Source organism: Ranitomeya variabilis, chromosome 7, assembly GCF_051348905.1.
Source record: "Ranitomeya variabilis isolate aRanVar5 chromosome 7, aRanVar5.hap1, whole genome shotgun sequence".
NCBI classification, from domain to species: domain Eukaryota; kingdom Metazoa; phylum Chordata; class Amphibia; order Anura; family Dendrobatidae; genus Ranitomeya; species Ranitomeya variabilis.
The window spans coordinates 52595035-52612035 of record NC_135238.1 but is presented as its reverse complement, the minus strand read 5'-3'; the positions used below and the strand labels follow the sequence as shown (position 1 = coordinate 52612035).

Genomic DNA, 17001 nt, shown 5'->3' with positions numbered 1-17001 from the left:
CACTACAACCACCATCATCACCTTTAACACCATCACTGCCTTGGGGTGTAGCTCTACCTGTGGAGAGCTGTAACAACAATGCTGCATCACCATCATCCCCAGCGGTCTCTTCAAGCAGCGTCGGCTAATATCTCTTATTTGCCAAATACCTTATTTGTCCCTTTTATTGGACGCCCAGGGCCACGGACCGGGTCACTGCTGCCGTGACACATCCCCTTTAAGAACCAGCCCAGTACCGAGTATTCCCACGGCCCTGGTGGGCGTTCCAGATGCACAGTACACACAGCGACTTTAAGAATAGTACTCCCACAGCTGTGGAGTGCAGAGTACACACAGCAGCTTAAAGGACAATATTCCCACAGGCATGGGGTGCAGAGTGCATATAGTGGCTTTATAGACAGTTCTCCCACAGGCTGGGGCTGCAGAGTACATACAATGGCTTTATAGACAGTTCTCCCATAGGCGGGGATGTAGAGTGCACACAGTGGCTTTATAGATAGTTCTCCCATAGGCAGGGATGTAGAGTGCACACAGCTGCTTTATAGACAGTTCTCCCACAGGCGGGGGTGTAGAGTGCACACAACAGATTTTAGAACAGTACTCTCACAGACGGGGTTGCAGAGTGCACACAGCGGCTTTTAGCACAGTGCTCCCACAGATATGGGTTGCAGTGTTCACACAGTGTTTTATTTGTAGAGTGTGCAGTCACTATCTGTCCCTCACTGCAGCCTTTCAACAAGCTTTATTAGAACCTGAACAAGAAACCGGACATACAGAAAAAAGTCTGTGTTTGGAGTTCAGAACTGGACACTATGGGGTTATTGTCCCATATTGTTACATAATTGCTACCGTTTTTGGAACAGATTTTGATTTTATTAAATATGGCCTAATACCAAAGATAAAAAAAAAAAATGTTGTGGCGTTTATTTTACATATGTGCTCATGGGTAATTGCAGGGTGACAATAAAGGTAGTCTTGGGAAATTGTCACCATGGCCTGTGACCTTCTGGCGACAGCCCTGGATTCCCGGTAGACTGTGTATGGGTGATTGTTGTATTGTTTTTTTTCCATCGGAGGACAGATCTTAGCTGAGAAATTAGCTCAGGCTGTAACCATAGAAACATCTGCAAAGGATGGCACGGCTGCAGACCCCCTCACCTCTCCTGGGAGAAAGGGAATCAGACACCACAAATGATTCCTCCTATGTGCCTACAGCATTTGCAACAAGTAAAAAAAAATTCAGACCCTCCTCAAGACATAGAGTGCTTTATCACATCAGTCCCCAGCCAGGTTTTTGGGCATAAATTTAATCATTGTAGATACAAGTCTCTGAGCGAGCCAGCCTTGATGAAAAGAAGAGAAGTCCGTCTTGTCTTATTGGCAAGGTTATTTAAAAGTCATTTAATATTGGATGTTTGAAAGTCAATAAATGACATCATAGAAGACGCATAAAGAGGATGTACTGGGGTGTCCTCCCATAGGAACCTCAATAATATGCCACTGCCATACATTTACATCATGGCTGAGTAAAGGCAAAAGCACTAAGGGTCTTATCTAAGTAACAAAAAGGACAAAAAAGGTAAAGTGTTCACCTTATAGGGCTGTGTGAGACACAACCACTACAAAACTTATAACCCAGATGATAAAGCTTCCATAACGTAATGTCAGGAAAAATTGCTAGGGCAATGGACGTATTTTGCACTTACCGGCAAAATGACATCTAAGTTAGGGTATAAAATGCTGGTGTATTTGTCAACGCGTTTCAGAGTCACTTCGACTCCTTCTTCAGGACAACTGTGCACAATGTTTTCTTAAACTTGGATGTCGTTTCGCCAGTAAGCGCGGAATATTTCCATTACCCTAGCTATTTTGCCTGACATTTACATCATGGGTAGAGTTAGCTCATAGTGGAAATACGTCCAATATAGTGTATATCGGCTTTACCAATGTGACAGTTTTTAATGTACATCAACAAGAAAATCCTGGTAACATTTTTGTATACCCTATATAAATCGTAACAGCCAAGGATTGCTGTCATCAATGCCATAAAGACCTACAGCCTAAAGAGTTGTCTACATCTGTTATTCCTAAAATACCGTTATCCCCTATCTTAAATCCTATAGGGGATAGCTAAATATTTTGGGAATAAGCCTGTAAACAATTCTTGCATATAAGTAGTTGCCAAACTTCCACCAGGTAACCCCCAAACCACTCAGTGTCCTGCTCTTAAATACAGACATCGATATTGGTCCGTGGTGGTTGATGGTCCATGGTGAAGTCACCACTGATGGTTGCAATGAGAACACATCAACACTAATGGAGAACACAGCCTGGAACTTATGGCGACATTTGCCCCTTCACATATTTACCCAGTGCTCATGTTCCCTTCATTATACCCCTTAAATTAATTCAGGACACTGAAGATGAAGACACACAGCCAGCGAGCAAAAAGAGCTGATTATCTGGATCACTAGTCTCTCATGTTCAGTATTTGGTCAATTTTTTACCTCAGTATTTGTAAGACAAAATCAGGAGTGGAACAATCAGAGGAAAAGTATAATAGAAACACGTCACCACTTCTGTATTTATCACCCACCCCTGGTTTTGGCTTACACATTCTGAGGTAAAATACTCACCAAATACCCAACGTGTGAACATGGCCTAATAGAAACACGTCACCACTTCTGGATTTATCACCCACTCCTGGTTTTGGCTTACAAATACTGAGGTAAAATACTGACCAAATACCCAACGTGTGAACATGGCCTAATAGAAACACGTCACCACTTCTGGATTTATCACCCACTCCTGGTTTTGTCTTACAAATACTGAGGTAAAATACTGACCAAATACTGAACGTGTGAACATGGCCTTATTCTCTGTCTCTAAATAGTGCCACTGAAACGTTTTGTGACCCCAACATGAAACATTGGAAAACAGGCTACGTTCCCACGATGAGTTTTTGGTGATTTTTTTATGCCGCGGACTCTTGAAAAAATGCAAGTAACTTATTTTATCTATTGGGTGCTGAAAATCTGCAACATCAAAAACTCACCAAAAGCTCATAGTGGAAGAGTACCCTTAAGATATGTTCACGTCACGATTTTGCTGACAAAAACACAACATTTTACTGTCCCAGCAAAGTGATCGAGATTTCTGAAATGTCATCCGCACGCTGCTTATTTTTTCCTTGCGGATTTGAAGCAGTTTGATATCTGCAGCAGCTCAATTCTTTCAGCCTTTTTGCAGCACTTTTCTAACAAATGGGAAAAATTGCAACAGAAATAAAGCAGCAAAATTCATGTTTTTTATGCAACTTTTTTCCTGCCAAGAAACACGTTTTGGCTGCAGAAATCTCTGCAACAAATACTTAGCATGTAAAGGTATGGGCAGACATTAAGGGAATGTGAATTGCAGTAAATAAAAAAGGCACCTATACCCTATTGGAAATAATGTAGCTTTAAAAGATGATATGTAATACACAGCACATCCTTATACACTAGATAAATAGTCAACAAATTTACCATTGCTAATAATACAAGAGATAAAATAATAATAATATATTATTTTATTATTATTTTTTTATTATTATTATTATTATATATGAACAAATAATTGTATAAACCCAACATATTCATTGTAACACTTCCAGCTGTAGATGCAGATATTAACACATCTGTAATTATGCAATAAAACAAAATTGCAAAACATGAACATTATAAATCACAACAAGATAATAGAGATTTTTTTTTCTTTTTTTTTCACAATAATAACGTCCTTTAATTCTATTTTTTCCCTTCGCTTCAGCTTCTAAACAAATAGCTATAAACTATAGAGATGGTCGGGCTAGGATCTGTGCAAGAATCCAGCTACATCCATGACTCAACAGGTTGTGAAGAACAGATCCATTTTTATTGTGTACAATAGCTACGTATATATCTGCAATCAATACAATACAGTAAAAACATAGGAAGCAATGTAACCGTACAATCATACACACCCTTATCAGTTACATAAAAAAGATATGTACGAGAATTAACAGGATCTCGTCAGATAATATTATATTATGATACATCAGTAGTCAAACAATGACTGCAAGGTTCTACATAGTTTTAGAATATATGGTTATAGTTTTTCTTGTATCCATTTATATCTCCTTATTAGTAGGAAGCAATCTCGCAACAGATCATATCCCCATAGTCAGAATATAGGCTATAATGGTATAATCGATGACATACAGCAATTTTTTTAAGATGCTATAGGAATACTTACAATCATTGTCTTTCGTAATCAATGCAAAGCAGACTGTGTGTGAGCTGCTCTGATATTCCAGACCCACTGATATATTAGATTACACTTGATTACATAGAGATAGTCGCGTAGCAATGACAAAGTATATGCCTGCTCCTAGATCACACAACAAAATCCAGTGTGTACATACAGTATATATAAATATATATAATGGGAAAAGATAATAGAGAAGGTCTCTAGAAAAAACAAGCGGTGGGAAGGATGAGAAGTGGTACAGAGATGAGTGTAGGAGGGAAATGGAAAATAAAAACAGGCTGAAGGTCTGAAGAAGCGTGGTATAGAGTGATGGACATTAGTGATAGGAGGTAGGAAAATGGCAAGAGTGGAAGACGACTTGGAAAATGCGGAGGTAGAAGCATGGAGGAGGAGAAGCATGGAGGAGGATTACGGAGGAGGAAGAATACATGAAACAGGAAGTAAAAAGACGCCTACAACCTTGACACTAAAGGCCCCCTTCATATTAGAGGAAAGTGTGCCAAACCAGACAATTTTCATATGATGTGTATGGAGGTCTCCTCACTCTCACTGATGTAAGGAGAGAAGGATTGTTGGAATTCGAACACGAGATCCTTTTGTTTTCAGATAAGCTGCTGTCAGAGGTGTCTGGTAGGAGTTTTCTCCTTTCTACCTGTTACAAATTAATGGTCAGATGAGAAGAATACTCGTGAATGGAGTAGTTGGGAGAGATAGGAGTCTGCTGAATGAAAATTTGGCCCACAGCTACAGTTTTTCAGGAGTATGATCAACTAAGGAAAAGGGGTAGGCCAAATCACACTTTTTAGCCTTTTGCCCTTGGTACTCTACTAGCAGAAAGAATTTTAAGGGATTGTCCAAGGTTAGAAATAACTTGATTGGGGATGAGCTGCTATATGAGATAGAGCACATAGACAAGAATGGAGCTGTTTCAGGAAATAAATATCACTTTTTTTTCTAATTCTGAACCTTCAAATGCCCGGAGGCCCTATAACTAGTTCTCTACTTAAGACTAGTTCTTTGGCTAGTTCCAAACAAAAAATGTTTAAAACTTGGACAATTGTCATCCGTGTACCGTTCGTTTGTCTGTATTTCATGTCCATGTGACATCAGTGTGATATCCATATTTAAAATGGACATAATCAAATACAAAGTGGGTTAATAATTGCAACGCATCCATAAAAATCAGATGCTACACGGATGATCAGTATGGGATGCAATTTTTTTCCCACACCTAGAATTCTACTTGCGAGATTTATCCTAAATATGGAAGAAAACATTGTATGCTCCAATTTTTTCTTTTACACGGACACTCAGTCCATGCGAGAATACTGTAATCTGAACATCCCTATTGAATTACATTGGTGAATATGCAGTCTGATTTTTACTCTGCAGGCTGTGATCCCAAAACCAGAAGTTTGGGCAGGGATGGGGATGAACTGTGCAATTTGGACAATAGTTCAAATTTTGGAAATTCACCAGTCTGGAGCTGCCTGCTCTTTTGTTAAAGCACCACTTCGGAGTTTGTTTGTTTTTAAAATTCACCCCAGGAGTGGTGCACCTAATATCTGTTCCCTGCCTATAATAAAATACCAGTTGCCATCTTCTGCTCTTCCCGGCGCCAAATCGGTCTTGTTGTGACCACAACATCTGACTTATCGGAAGTCAAAGTAAGGGTCACAAGTTCTTAATATAGGTCCATGAGAGTCTCACTTTGACCTTGTTCTGGCTCTTATAGGCTTACATTGAGAAGTGACCTCCGACTCACCCAGCAAACACTGAAGAGATCCAGCAAGTCACAACCTGCAGGAGACCAACCGGAGCGGTGCTGAGAACAGGAGAAACGGTAAGTATAAGACTAGGGACAGGAAACATGCATTAGTGATACCACTCCGGGGATAAAATACAAATATAATGCTTTAAATAAAAGAGCAGCACCAGACGTGATAGATGCTCATTAGGTGCTTCATTGGGTAAATAATAATGACTTCATACCTTTTAGTGCACATTGTTGTTTTTGACCCCTTTTTCTTGGCACATAACGCTTACTTTTACTCCGTTTTTTGGGGCACGTAGAAGTGACCATTCCCTCATTGCAGTGTTGCAAACTGTATTGTTGTCTTCATCTCAACCTGCCCACTATACTTCCTAAGTCTCTCACTAATGTCCATTACACTTTCACAACAGCACAATACTGCAGGTAAAATGTCCTGTCCTATGTAAAGGGTTATTTCCATCTTCATAGACAGATATTGTTAAATTCAGCTTGCAAGTTTTCATGTTACTGTATATTAAAATTGTCAGCCGTGTTTTGTTTGCAGTTCATTGCCTTGGAGTCCGACCACCGTTGCTAGATACAGTAGCAGATCATGCACTATTTTACAAGCTTTGTTATGTTAAGCTTGTAAGCATTATTTTATAACTGTCCGGGGTAGCTGGAGAGCGCTGTTAGCGCCTAAACCCGACCAGCTTCGGCGTAGTGCTTACAGGTTAGACACATCAGTGGTCGGTCTCCTAGGAAACAAGCAGTAAACAAAAGAAAATTGTTAATATTTCAAGAACTGGTGCAAATTTTAATAGGAAGTAAATTGAAATAAAAATGCTTGGTTTTACAATCATTACACTACAAAATCCTTCTATGAAATGGAAAAAAAAACTCTTTAATGCACACTGGGCTGGAGCTGCTGCTTCCTATGCCCAGGTTCAAAGCTACATTAAGTCGCCCAGTCCCATGATCGCCACTTGATTGATGACATTGCGTACACTGAGGCAGTGCCCTCTCCTCAGAAATAAACATTAACAATGTACAATATGTGATGCCATGGATCCTGAGAAAAAAACAGAAGAATGACAGCTGCAGAAAAGGGGCCTCCTAAATGTTGGTAGACTTTAAAGGTGGTGCAGCACTCAGGGCACCTTATGTAGGGTACCTGTTATTGCTGGGTCCTTTCTTACTAGCCACTCGCAGATGACTCCTCTTTTTCATGAAAAAATGCATCAGGAGGGATTTATTTAAGGTTACGGCCACACTTGGGTACCGCCCTAATGGGAGCACTTACATGAGGGACGACAGGGATTTCAGTTGACCCTAATACACAACTATCCCTATAGTTGTATCTATGTTGCTCCGTCCATCAAGACATGACTTCATTGAGCATGAGTGAGATCTAACCATTACTACCCGAGCATGGCTATGATTGGGCACATTTTGGCAAGTTCATTTTGTTGCCTATATATATATATTTGAGTGTTTAATGTCTCCCCATACATTTGTGAGGCTTCTCAAGCAATTTATTATGGGCTAATCCGCCTTTACATTTTAGATTTATTAATTAAACTGACCACCTGGTATCAGACCCTGGTTATTCCTGGACCCTGTAGGTTGACTATCCTTTCCCATGCTCACTCCTCCAGCTAGCAGCTACTCCATATATGCAACTCAGAGGGCCCTTTGTAAGTCCAGATCCCTTTATACGGGTTGAGGTGTTGCAGTTGGGGTTCATCTGGTATCTACTAGAGGTAGTGGCTAGTGCCAAGTTTGCCCATGGTATACCTATGAGTAAAGACATTATTCTCCAAAATGCGTAAGGATTTTTCCCATGTCCTGAAATTTTTGTTTTATTCTATGTACAGCACTTTGAATTAAGTCTGAGTAAAATTGTATTATTGTTTATTATTTTTTCAGTGCCGGAACAACCTTCTTACTTCACTATTGTCTATTTGTGGATACCGGCCCAGAAGATCCGAGGATTATCTATCTCCGAACTAATACATCCTCCACAGGCTGCGGCATGGTGGTGACCTGATAGTTTTTTATCCTTTTTTTTAATTAATGTCTAAGGTAGCCTTTTCTGAGCTGACGGCCTCAGATAAAGTATGCATGTGGTCTCGGTGAAGTTAACAATGGCCCACTTGAAGTTGGAGTCTATTTGTTGATAACACTGTTATGTTCTAGAACGTTCTAGTTTCAGCAAGTAAGCTTCTGTGCCATACATGAGATTCTATGAGTTTTCTTCACTTTGGTTTGAACAATGAAAAGTCAAATCTTTTGTTTAATCAATTTGGTCACCAACTGTTTTTCATGAGAACCGTTCACAGCATTTTATGTGCTAACCTCATGATGAAGTGACTGAAGATCTCAATAAAACATAGTTATTATTTTTTTATGTTTCATCTCGGTTGCAGAGCTATTACCTTGTAATCTTGGTATACTAAGGCTACGTTCACATTAGCGTTAAGCTAATGTGCGTCGGGTTTGCGTCGGCGACGCAGCGGCGACGCATGCGTCATGCGCCCCTATACTTAACATGGGGGACGCATGCGTTTTTTTTGTTGCGTTGTGCGACACATGCGTCTTTTTTGCCGCAAGCGTCGGACCAAGAAAACGCAACAAGTTGCATTTTTCTTGCGTCCGATTTTCGGCAAAAACCGACGCATGCGTCGCAAAACGCAGCGTTTTTGCGTGCGTTTTGACGCGTTTTTGCGTGCGTTGTGCGTTGTGTCGCCGACGCAACGGCGCACAACGCTAGTGTGAACGTAGCCTAATTTCCACTATAACTAAGGGGGTGTTAGCACAGATTTTTCTCGGGAGTGTACTTTTTGATGTCTCCTACTTATGATTGGGCCAAAGGCAGGCAGCAAAAAAAAAGGAATGACGTCCCCAGAAAATGTTAGAACCAGCTTTTTTCAATTTGATATAATAAGACTCATAGCTAACCAGGTGGCACAGATCTCAGAGAGCAGAGCTGTGTGTCATTACAAACACCGCTCTGGATCTATCACAGGCTTTGGGGAATAATGCCCTTGGGCCGTGGATAGATACAGAGCGCTTTATGTGACAAGCACTGATTGCACAGTTCAGCTTATAAACAATGGGTATATACAACACAGAATTTATTAATATAGTAGACCTATGTACAAAGAGCCTACACACCAATCAGCCCTAGAATTAAAACCACCTTATGCAGCCACTACATGTTACACCAAAACAGCTCTCCCCAACCAAGCCATGTAAATGACAAATATACGACACTCTTCTGTGGTATTGTCACAGGGATTTCACAACATAGTGGTGCCAGAAGATCGCGGTGCCTGGTTACACGTACATCTGTGTTAGTTAGAGCTGCTTCACCCTCCTATTAGCAGTTCAGGCTTTCCTTGCTATGTTCTTACAAAGGGTTAAACAGTCCTGTTTGTCTCCTGGAGCTCTCTGCAATTAGTTGTCTCAGCTGTTCTGAGTTCACCACTTCCCTTTGGTTTAAATACTCTCCTCAAGCTTCAGCTGTTGCCAGTGATATATTGCAACTACCTGGTTTGGAGCTGGAAGAGTGAGCTGAGAAATGAGCTGACATTTGGAGTTGTTTCAGGAGATATCTGCGTGTAGTTGATTTGTGTGTGTGTCTCCCAGTTTCTATTCCCATTTGGTTTGCCTCACTCTCTCCTTCTCTATTTGCCACTCGATTGTTTGAGAGTGTTTTTGTATAATTGTGGTTTTCTGTTATCCCTGTCCGTTTCCCCTGTGTGTCATTACGTTAAGGCAGGACTGGCGTTCCTGCTATTCTACTCACATGTCAGGGTGGTACTTAGGGTAAGATTGGGATAGGAACGTGATCGCCGGGGTGAAAGAACTCATCTAGGGATGCTAGGGGGCTCAGAATGATGTAGGGAAAGTATCAGGGGTGCCACATTGTATCCATTTCTAGTGGTAGAGCTTCCTCCACCTTTTGCCTTGCTTTGAGTAGAAGCATGACAGGTATTTTGCACCAAATAAAAGGGGTTTTTCAAGATCATAATATTGATTTCCCATCATTAGGAGAGACCATTAATGTCAGATCAATGTGGGTCTGACTCTCTGCACCCCTGACAATCAGTTTTTTGATGTGGCCTCTGCACTCGCATGTGCACTGTACACTCTACTTCGCCTACCTGCACATCATCTTCTTACTGTAATAGCGCATGTAATGAATATTGCACCATTGTGAGACTGATGCAAAATCTGATACTACTAGGTAGATTGCGTGCAGGGATACTGAGCAGAATACACACAGAAGAGACAACTGCCCCTTTAAATAGCTAATCAGAGGGGCACAAATACCGTGATCCCAGACAACTCCTTTAAATTCATGAGTGCAGCGTCCAAGGATCGGGCTTGTTTTTCCAGTACATCCAATGTCATACCGATAAGTAATTTAGATTATGAGCCCCAACGGGGCACTGAAAATAAGCACAGTAAATGGACAGGGTTCAGCATAGTCACTGCCAAGGTAGATTTCTGTTGGATCGGACAGACAAAAGCTAGGAAGCTAGGCTTTGCTTCCAATAAGTCTTGGGCACCCCATGACCCTGTAGCCAGTTCACCCATTGCCGTTCCTTGGACCACTTTTGTTGGGTACTTATGATTGCATACCCAGAACACCCCATAAAAGCTGCCATTTTGGAGATGCTGTAACCAAGTCATCTATCATTCTCATGTCCTCTTATTAAACTGGCTCAGATCTTTATTCTTACCCAGTTTTCCTGATCGCAATGCATCAATCTCAAGAACTGATCGCTTACTTGCTGCCTAATCCCAACCTTCGCGAGCCGTCATTGAGATGAGATAATCAATGAGTCAGTGGGTTTGGTGCTCATCAGTGGCCATGTATTTATTATATATAGATCATTTATTTTACAAATATTTAATGTTTACCATGACAACCTGTCATTATTGACACTATGTAACAGTAAATAATCATTCTGGACGATAATCCCCATGTGACAGATGAATGGTAACGTGGATACATTATGGCCTCTGTGACACAATACACGGATACAGTCCCGGCTGCAGGTAACATGACACATTTATAACAAGCGAGGAACATCTGCTACCGACAGGTTCACCTGTTGCTTCCCAGATACTGCTCAGCGCCTGCATTACACCCAGCGCCCGTCCAAACTCCCAGCAGCCAGAAAACAACCTGCCTACAATATGCCGCAGAGCCGTGTGCATGTCACATCCTGATTAGCCCCATGATAAACGCTATGCTAGGCTTAAAGAGGAACGTCAGTAAAAAAAAACAAAAAAAACAAAGAAGCATTGACCTGATGAAGTCTGAAAATTGTAAGTGGCACAAATAAATGTATCTCCTGCTAAAAAACAGGCACCATACCGACGCCGTTACCAGTAACCACATAAGAGAAAAGAACGAGGGTGAAGGTCCCTAATGATGGAGCAAATATGTGTCCTCATTTATTAGAATTATACTATACTGGTGTTACAGGGGGCTGGTCGGACTGAATCAAGTTCACAGCAATGTGTCACCCACACATTGGCGTACGGTCACCATCATTATGCCGCGCCTGCCGTATTTCTTTGTGGTGGGAGGTTCCGATAGGGTCGGACTTTATGTGATGGCTGCAAGGACGTGTACAACTTTCTGCATCACTGAGTAGTAACCCATGCTATCTGTCAACTAATCTATCTATCTATTATCTATCTATCTTCTATTATCTATCATCTATTATCTACCTATCTATTATCGATCTATTATCTATCTATTATCTATCTATCTATTATCTATCTATCTATCTATCTATCTATATCTATCATCTATTATCTATCATATATTATTTATCTATTATCTATCTAGCTATCTAACTATCTATCTACGGTATATCTATCTATCATCTATTATCTATCTATTATCTATCTATAACATGAAAAAAGGAAGGCAGCACTCGAATATATTCAAATGAAAAGCAGATTTATTTTAAACCAACATGGCGTGGCGTCATTTGGGCTCACAATGCGCCTTCCTCAAGCCTTGAGGAAGGCTCATTATGAGCTGAAACGTTGGACTTGGGCAAGTATTGGATGAACTGCTGAGAAGGCCTGTTGTTGTGCGGTTCCACTTTTTTGGCTTTTTATCTATCATCTATCTATTATCTATCTATCTATCTATCTATCTATCTATCTATCTATCTATTTTCTATTATCTATCTATCTATTATCTATTATTTATCTATCTGTATATAGTTTATATTTATATACAGTACAGATCAAAAGTTTGGACACACCTTCTCATTTAAAGATTTTTCTGTATTTTCATGACTATGAATATTGTACATTCACACTATAGGCATCAAAACTATGAATTAACAAATGTGGAATTATATACTTAACAAAAAAGTGTGAAACAACTGAAAATATGCCTTATATTCTAGGTTCTTCAAAGTAGCCACTTTTTGCTTTGATGACCGCTTTGCACACTCTTGACATTCTCTTGATGAGCTTCAAGAGGTAGTCATCAGGAATGGTCTCCAACAATCTTGAAGGAGTTCCCAGAGATACTTAGCATTTGTTGGCCCTTTTGCCTTCACTCTGCGGTCCAGCTCATCCCAAACCATCTCGATTGGGTTCAGGTCTGGTGACTGTGGAGGCCAGGTCATCTGGCGTAGCACCCCATCACTCTCCTTCTTGGTCAAATAGCCCTTACACAGCCTGGAGGTGTGTTTGGGGTCATTGTCCTGTTGAAAAATAAATGATGGTCCAACTAAGCGCAAACCGGATGGAATAGCATGCCGCTGCAAGATGCTGTGGTAGCCATGCTGGTTCAGTATGCCTTCAATTCTGAATAAATCCCCAACAGTGTCACCAGCAAAGCACCCGCACACCATCACACCTCCTCCTCCATGCTTCATGGTGGGAACCAGGCATGTAGAGTTCATCCGTTCACCTTTTCTGCATCGCACAAAGACACAGTGGTTGGAACCAAAGATCTCAAATTTGGACTCATCAGACCAAAGCACAGATTTCCACTGGTCTAATGTCCATTCCTTGTGTTCTTTAGCCCAAATAAGTCTCTTCTGCTTGTTGCCTGTCCTTAGCAGTGGTTTCCTAGCAGCTATTTTACCATGAAGGCCTGCTGTACAAAGTCTCCTCTTAACAGTTGTTGTAGAGATGTGTCTGCTGCTAGAACTCTGTGTGGCATTGACCTGGTCTCTAATCTGAGCTGCTGTTAACCTGCGATTTCTGAGGCTGGTGACTCGGATAAACTTATCCTCAGAAGTAGAGGTGACTCTTGGTCTTCCTTTCCTGGGGCGGTCCTCATGTCAGCCAGTTTCTTTGTAGCGCTTGATGGGTTTTGCCACTGCACTTGGGGACACTTTCAAAGTTTTTCCAATTTTTCGGACTGACTGACCTTCAATTCTTAAAGTAATGATGGCCACTCGTTTTTCTTAGCTGCTTTTTTCTTGCCATAATACAAATTCTAACAGTCTATTCAGTAGGACTATCAGCTGTGCATCCACCAGACTTCTGCACAACACAACTGATGGTCCCAACCCCATTTATAAGGCAAGAAATCCCACTTATTAAACCTGACAGGGCACACCTGTGAAGTGAAAACCATTCCCGGTGACTACCTCTTGAAGCTCATCAAGAGAATGCCAAGAGTGTGCAATATGCAAATTGCCTCTTCTGAGAAAAAGAGGACTTAAACTCTATAGCGCCACCTATTGGAAGTAGCGATCCTACAAGTCACAATCAACCCTTTAACGAGTCGTGCAATATGACTTAGGATAAAAGCCAAATCAGTATCTCAATTCGCAGACACAGTGTTTCGGGCTGTTGGCCCTCGTCAGTGCGAAGCATGAGAACTGATTTGGCTAGGTGAGAGGCTCTGGACATGGGGTCTAAGGGGTATCGTTTCTCCTTATGGAGAGTGACATACCATCTCTGGCTTGTCAAGGTAAGAGTGTGCAAAGCAGTCATCAAAGCAAAAAGTGGCTACATTGAAGAACCTAGAATATAAGACATATTTTCAGATGTTTCACACTTTTTTGTTAAGTATATAATTCCACATGTGTTAATTCATAGTTTTGGTGCCTTCAGTGTGAATGTACAATTTTCATAGTCATGAAAATACAGTAAAATCTTTAAATGAGAAGGTGTGTCCAAACTTTTGGTCTGTACTGTATATATATATATATATATATATATATATATATATATATATATATATATATATATATATATATATACAAATAAAAAATAAACATAGATAGCATAAGTGACTTCTACTTTTACTCAGTTAGTTTACATATGTATAAACAAATAAAGATAGATAAATAAATATATAGATAGATAATAGATAGATGAACAAAATTATTTTTATAGATAGATGGAGATAGATGATAGATAGATAATGGATAGATAGATAGATAGATAGATAGATAGATAGATAGATAGATAGATAGATAGATAGATAGATAGCATAAAGTAGGAGTAACCTATGCTATCTGTCTTTCTTTTTTATTTCTTTATATATATAAAATGAGGTTGACATAACTGGCATTGTGAGTCTAACCCTGCTTTATTAGAAGGCATAGTTAGCATAATATCAATAACACATGACATGTATTAATGTAATCTAGAAATGAGAATATTCCGTTTTGCATATTTCTTCCTCTAGAAGAACTTTTATATATATTCATATTATATATATATATATATATATATATATATATATATATATATATATATATATATATATATATACACAGCCTTTGCCCATTGACTTCTTCATTGGCTGAAGTTCTTAGCACAACTTGATTTTGGGCAATCAGTAAGTGCATGCCACCTACCTGTATGTATGCCATCTTCCCTCACAGTGCCATCAGGTGCCTGGGGTGCTGCCTGTGCATGGCCTCCTCCTTCTCCTTTTTCTTTCCCCTCAATAAAAGCAAAAAAAGAGACACAGACGTGACTTGTTTAGTTGATGATCAGATTACTGGATGGCTCTTCTTCATGGTGACACGTCCCCATCAGTAGACAGGAGGCGACTCCTACTTGTTGCTTGCATGACACATCAGGTGCCCCCTTTGCTTTATTTGGGGGCCATTTTCAGTGACAGAGCCTGCTTCAGGGAAAGGCTCCCTCCTCCTGTCACTTACACACTGTGTCGCTTTGATTATTAGTGTCCTCTTTGCTGCTTTCCCTATTTTGTTTTGAATAGTGCCTATATTGCCAGCATAGACTCACTGTCGCCACCTTGTGGCCACCAACAGTATTTTTTGTCTTCTTTTACCTAATAAGAGCCCTAAGGCAATGTATAAATGAGCATTGATGTAATTGTTCTCTTGTGCTTCCAGCATCAGAGTGTGGCTCTGATTGGTAATACAATTTGCCTTATATTAAAACTTGTATTTCCTTGCTATTAATTCAGTTTCCTTCTGAGATGTTGGTGTAAAATAAATAACAAATTTGCAGTGGAAGAATCGGTGCCCTCTAATTAAACGACGTTAATGGCCCTCCCTTAGTTTAAACCAGAAAAAAAAAAAATATATATATATATATATATATATATATATATATATATATATATATATATTTATAATAATTTTGTGCCACTTGTAAATATAAAATGCGTGCTGTCTCTTTAAATGTATTATGAAAGCAGCCTTTTATTCTATAGGACACTCCCAGTCTGTCCAGGTAAAGGAATAAATCAATAATCTCATTGTAAAGTTCCATAAAGAGGGGTAATAAAAAACAGAGCCTGTAGAAAGAGTCAGACAGGTGGATTAGACCAAACAGTGCAAAGACTGGCTGTCTATCGCCACCTTGTGGTAAAAAAATAATAATATTTTGATTTTTTATTCTAAATACTATTTTGAAAATTCTAAATATTAATCAGAGTTTTTTCTTCCTTGTTAACATTTTCCAAAACAACATTTTTAATTTGCTTTTTTACTACTTTGGTTTCCAAGTCATTTGTTTGAACATTATACAGTTTACTTTGTTGTTATTAATTTTGTCCAGCATGGAAAGTGAATAAACGTTACATATTACTTTATTAGGGGATTTGTACTATCCGTGTTTTTCACAGACAGCACTCATACTTCTGATAGTCTGTGTGGCCTTTAATATGTCTGGGATTTTTTTGCGGACAGAATGGTCCACCATTCTGACCAATTTTGATCCGGGGGTCATATCAAAGTGAGTAATGTAAGTCTATAGGTCCATAAAAAAATCGGACTGCACTCACATGTTGTCCCATCGCGTCCTACAACATTTGACCATTTAAACAGCAGACGGCAGTGCCTGCTTGTTGACACTCTATTAGGTCTCAAACTGTGGAAATTTCTAATTTGTTAATCTAACAACGATGTAATAGATCACATTCACAAGTATAACTATAATCATACCAATACAGACCCATCCTCCTCCATTCAGTGCATTTTGCTGGTTATTATGGTGCAAAAATGTGGGAACTGATTATTAAGTCAAGCTTATAATGAACTATTGCCACATGTAATACCCATTCATTTACTGATTGCAAACAGATTAGAAATAAAGCGCAAGTTTATTTTATTTTTTTTCTTTGTCATTCAAACTGCATTTTGGCCTTTGGAGGTCACAAAGTCCATGGCAGTGGAGCACAAATCAACTAAACCGAAACACAGGTCTCCTAAAGCCTTGACCTCCCAAGGGGGTGACCAGCGGTGGCTTCTGGTGGTAAATGGGAGTTTATGAGAACTCGCTGTCTTTTTGTAATCAGTGCATTCTAGAGTCCATGTCTTGGGATAAGCGCTGTAAGGTACTGTGTTAGGATCCTTAGTGCTTGAGGATCACAAATTACTCCAGCTAAGTAACATACATAGGACAAGCTCTAGGGAGGTGGCAAACTGGACTGACCGCAAATCTGAACCTATCCAAACACACTAGAAGTAGCCGGT

At 39.9% G+C, this 17001-nt stretch overlaps 1 protein-coding gene and 1 long non-coding RNA gene across 6 annotated transcripts in view; one reads left to right on the top strand and one right to left on the bottom strand.

Annotated features, from left to right (window-relative positions):
* Positions 1-15246, bottom strand: part of SYT17 (synaptotagmin 17) — a 112856-nt gene extending 97610 nt beyond the window's left edge. For 3 of the 4 annotated variants that reach the window (XM_077275091.1, XM_077275089.1, XM_077275090.1), the window contains exon 1: positions 14908-15246. Coding sequence is in view for 2 of the 4 variants with exons in the window: in XM_077275089.1 (XP_077131204.1) it covers positions 14908-14922 (15 nt within the window). In the remaining 2 variants the exon portion in view is untranslated. Of the gene's footprint in view, positions 1-2636; positions 2740-14907 lie in introns of those variants that run through there. The other variant, XM_077275092.1, reaches the window with a different exon arrangement.
* Positions 1180-8124, top strand: LOC143785946 (uncharacterized). 2 transcript variants are annotated; one of them, XR_013218166.1, is made up of 3 exons: positions 1180-1290; positions 6023-6130; positions 7970-8124. It is a non-coding gene; the product is annotated as an uncharacterized LOC143785946 (long non-coding RNA). The 2 variants fall into 2 exon arrangements; XR_013218165.1 differs by lacking the exon at positions 1180-1290 and adding an exon at positions 2742-2833.
* Positions 15247-17001: the final 1755 nt, after the last annotated feature.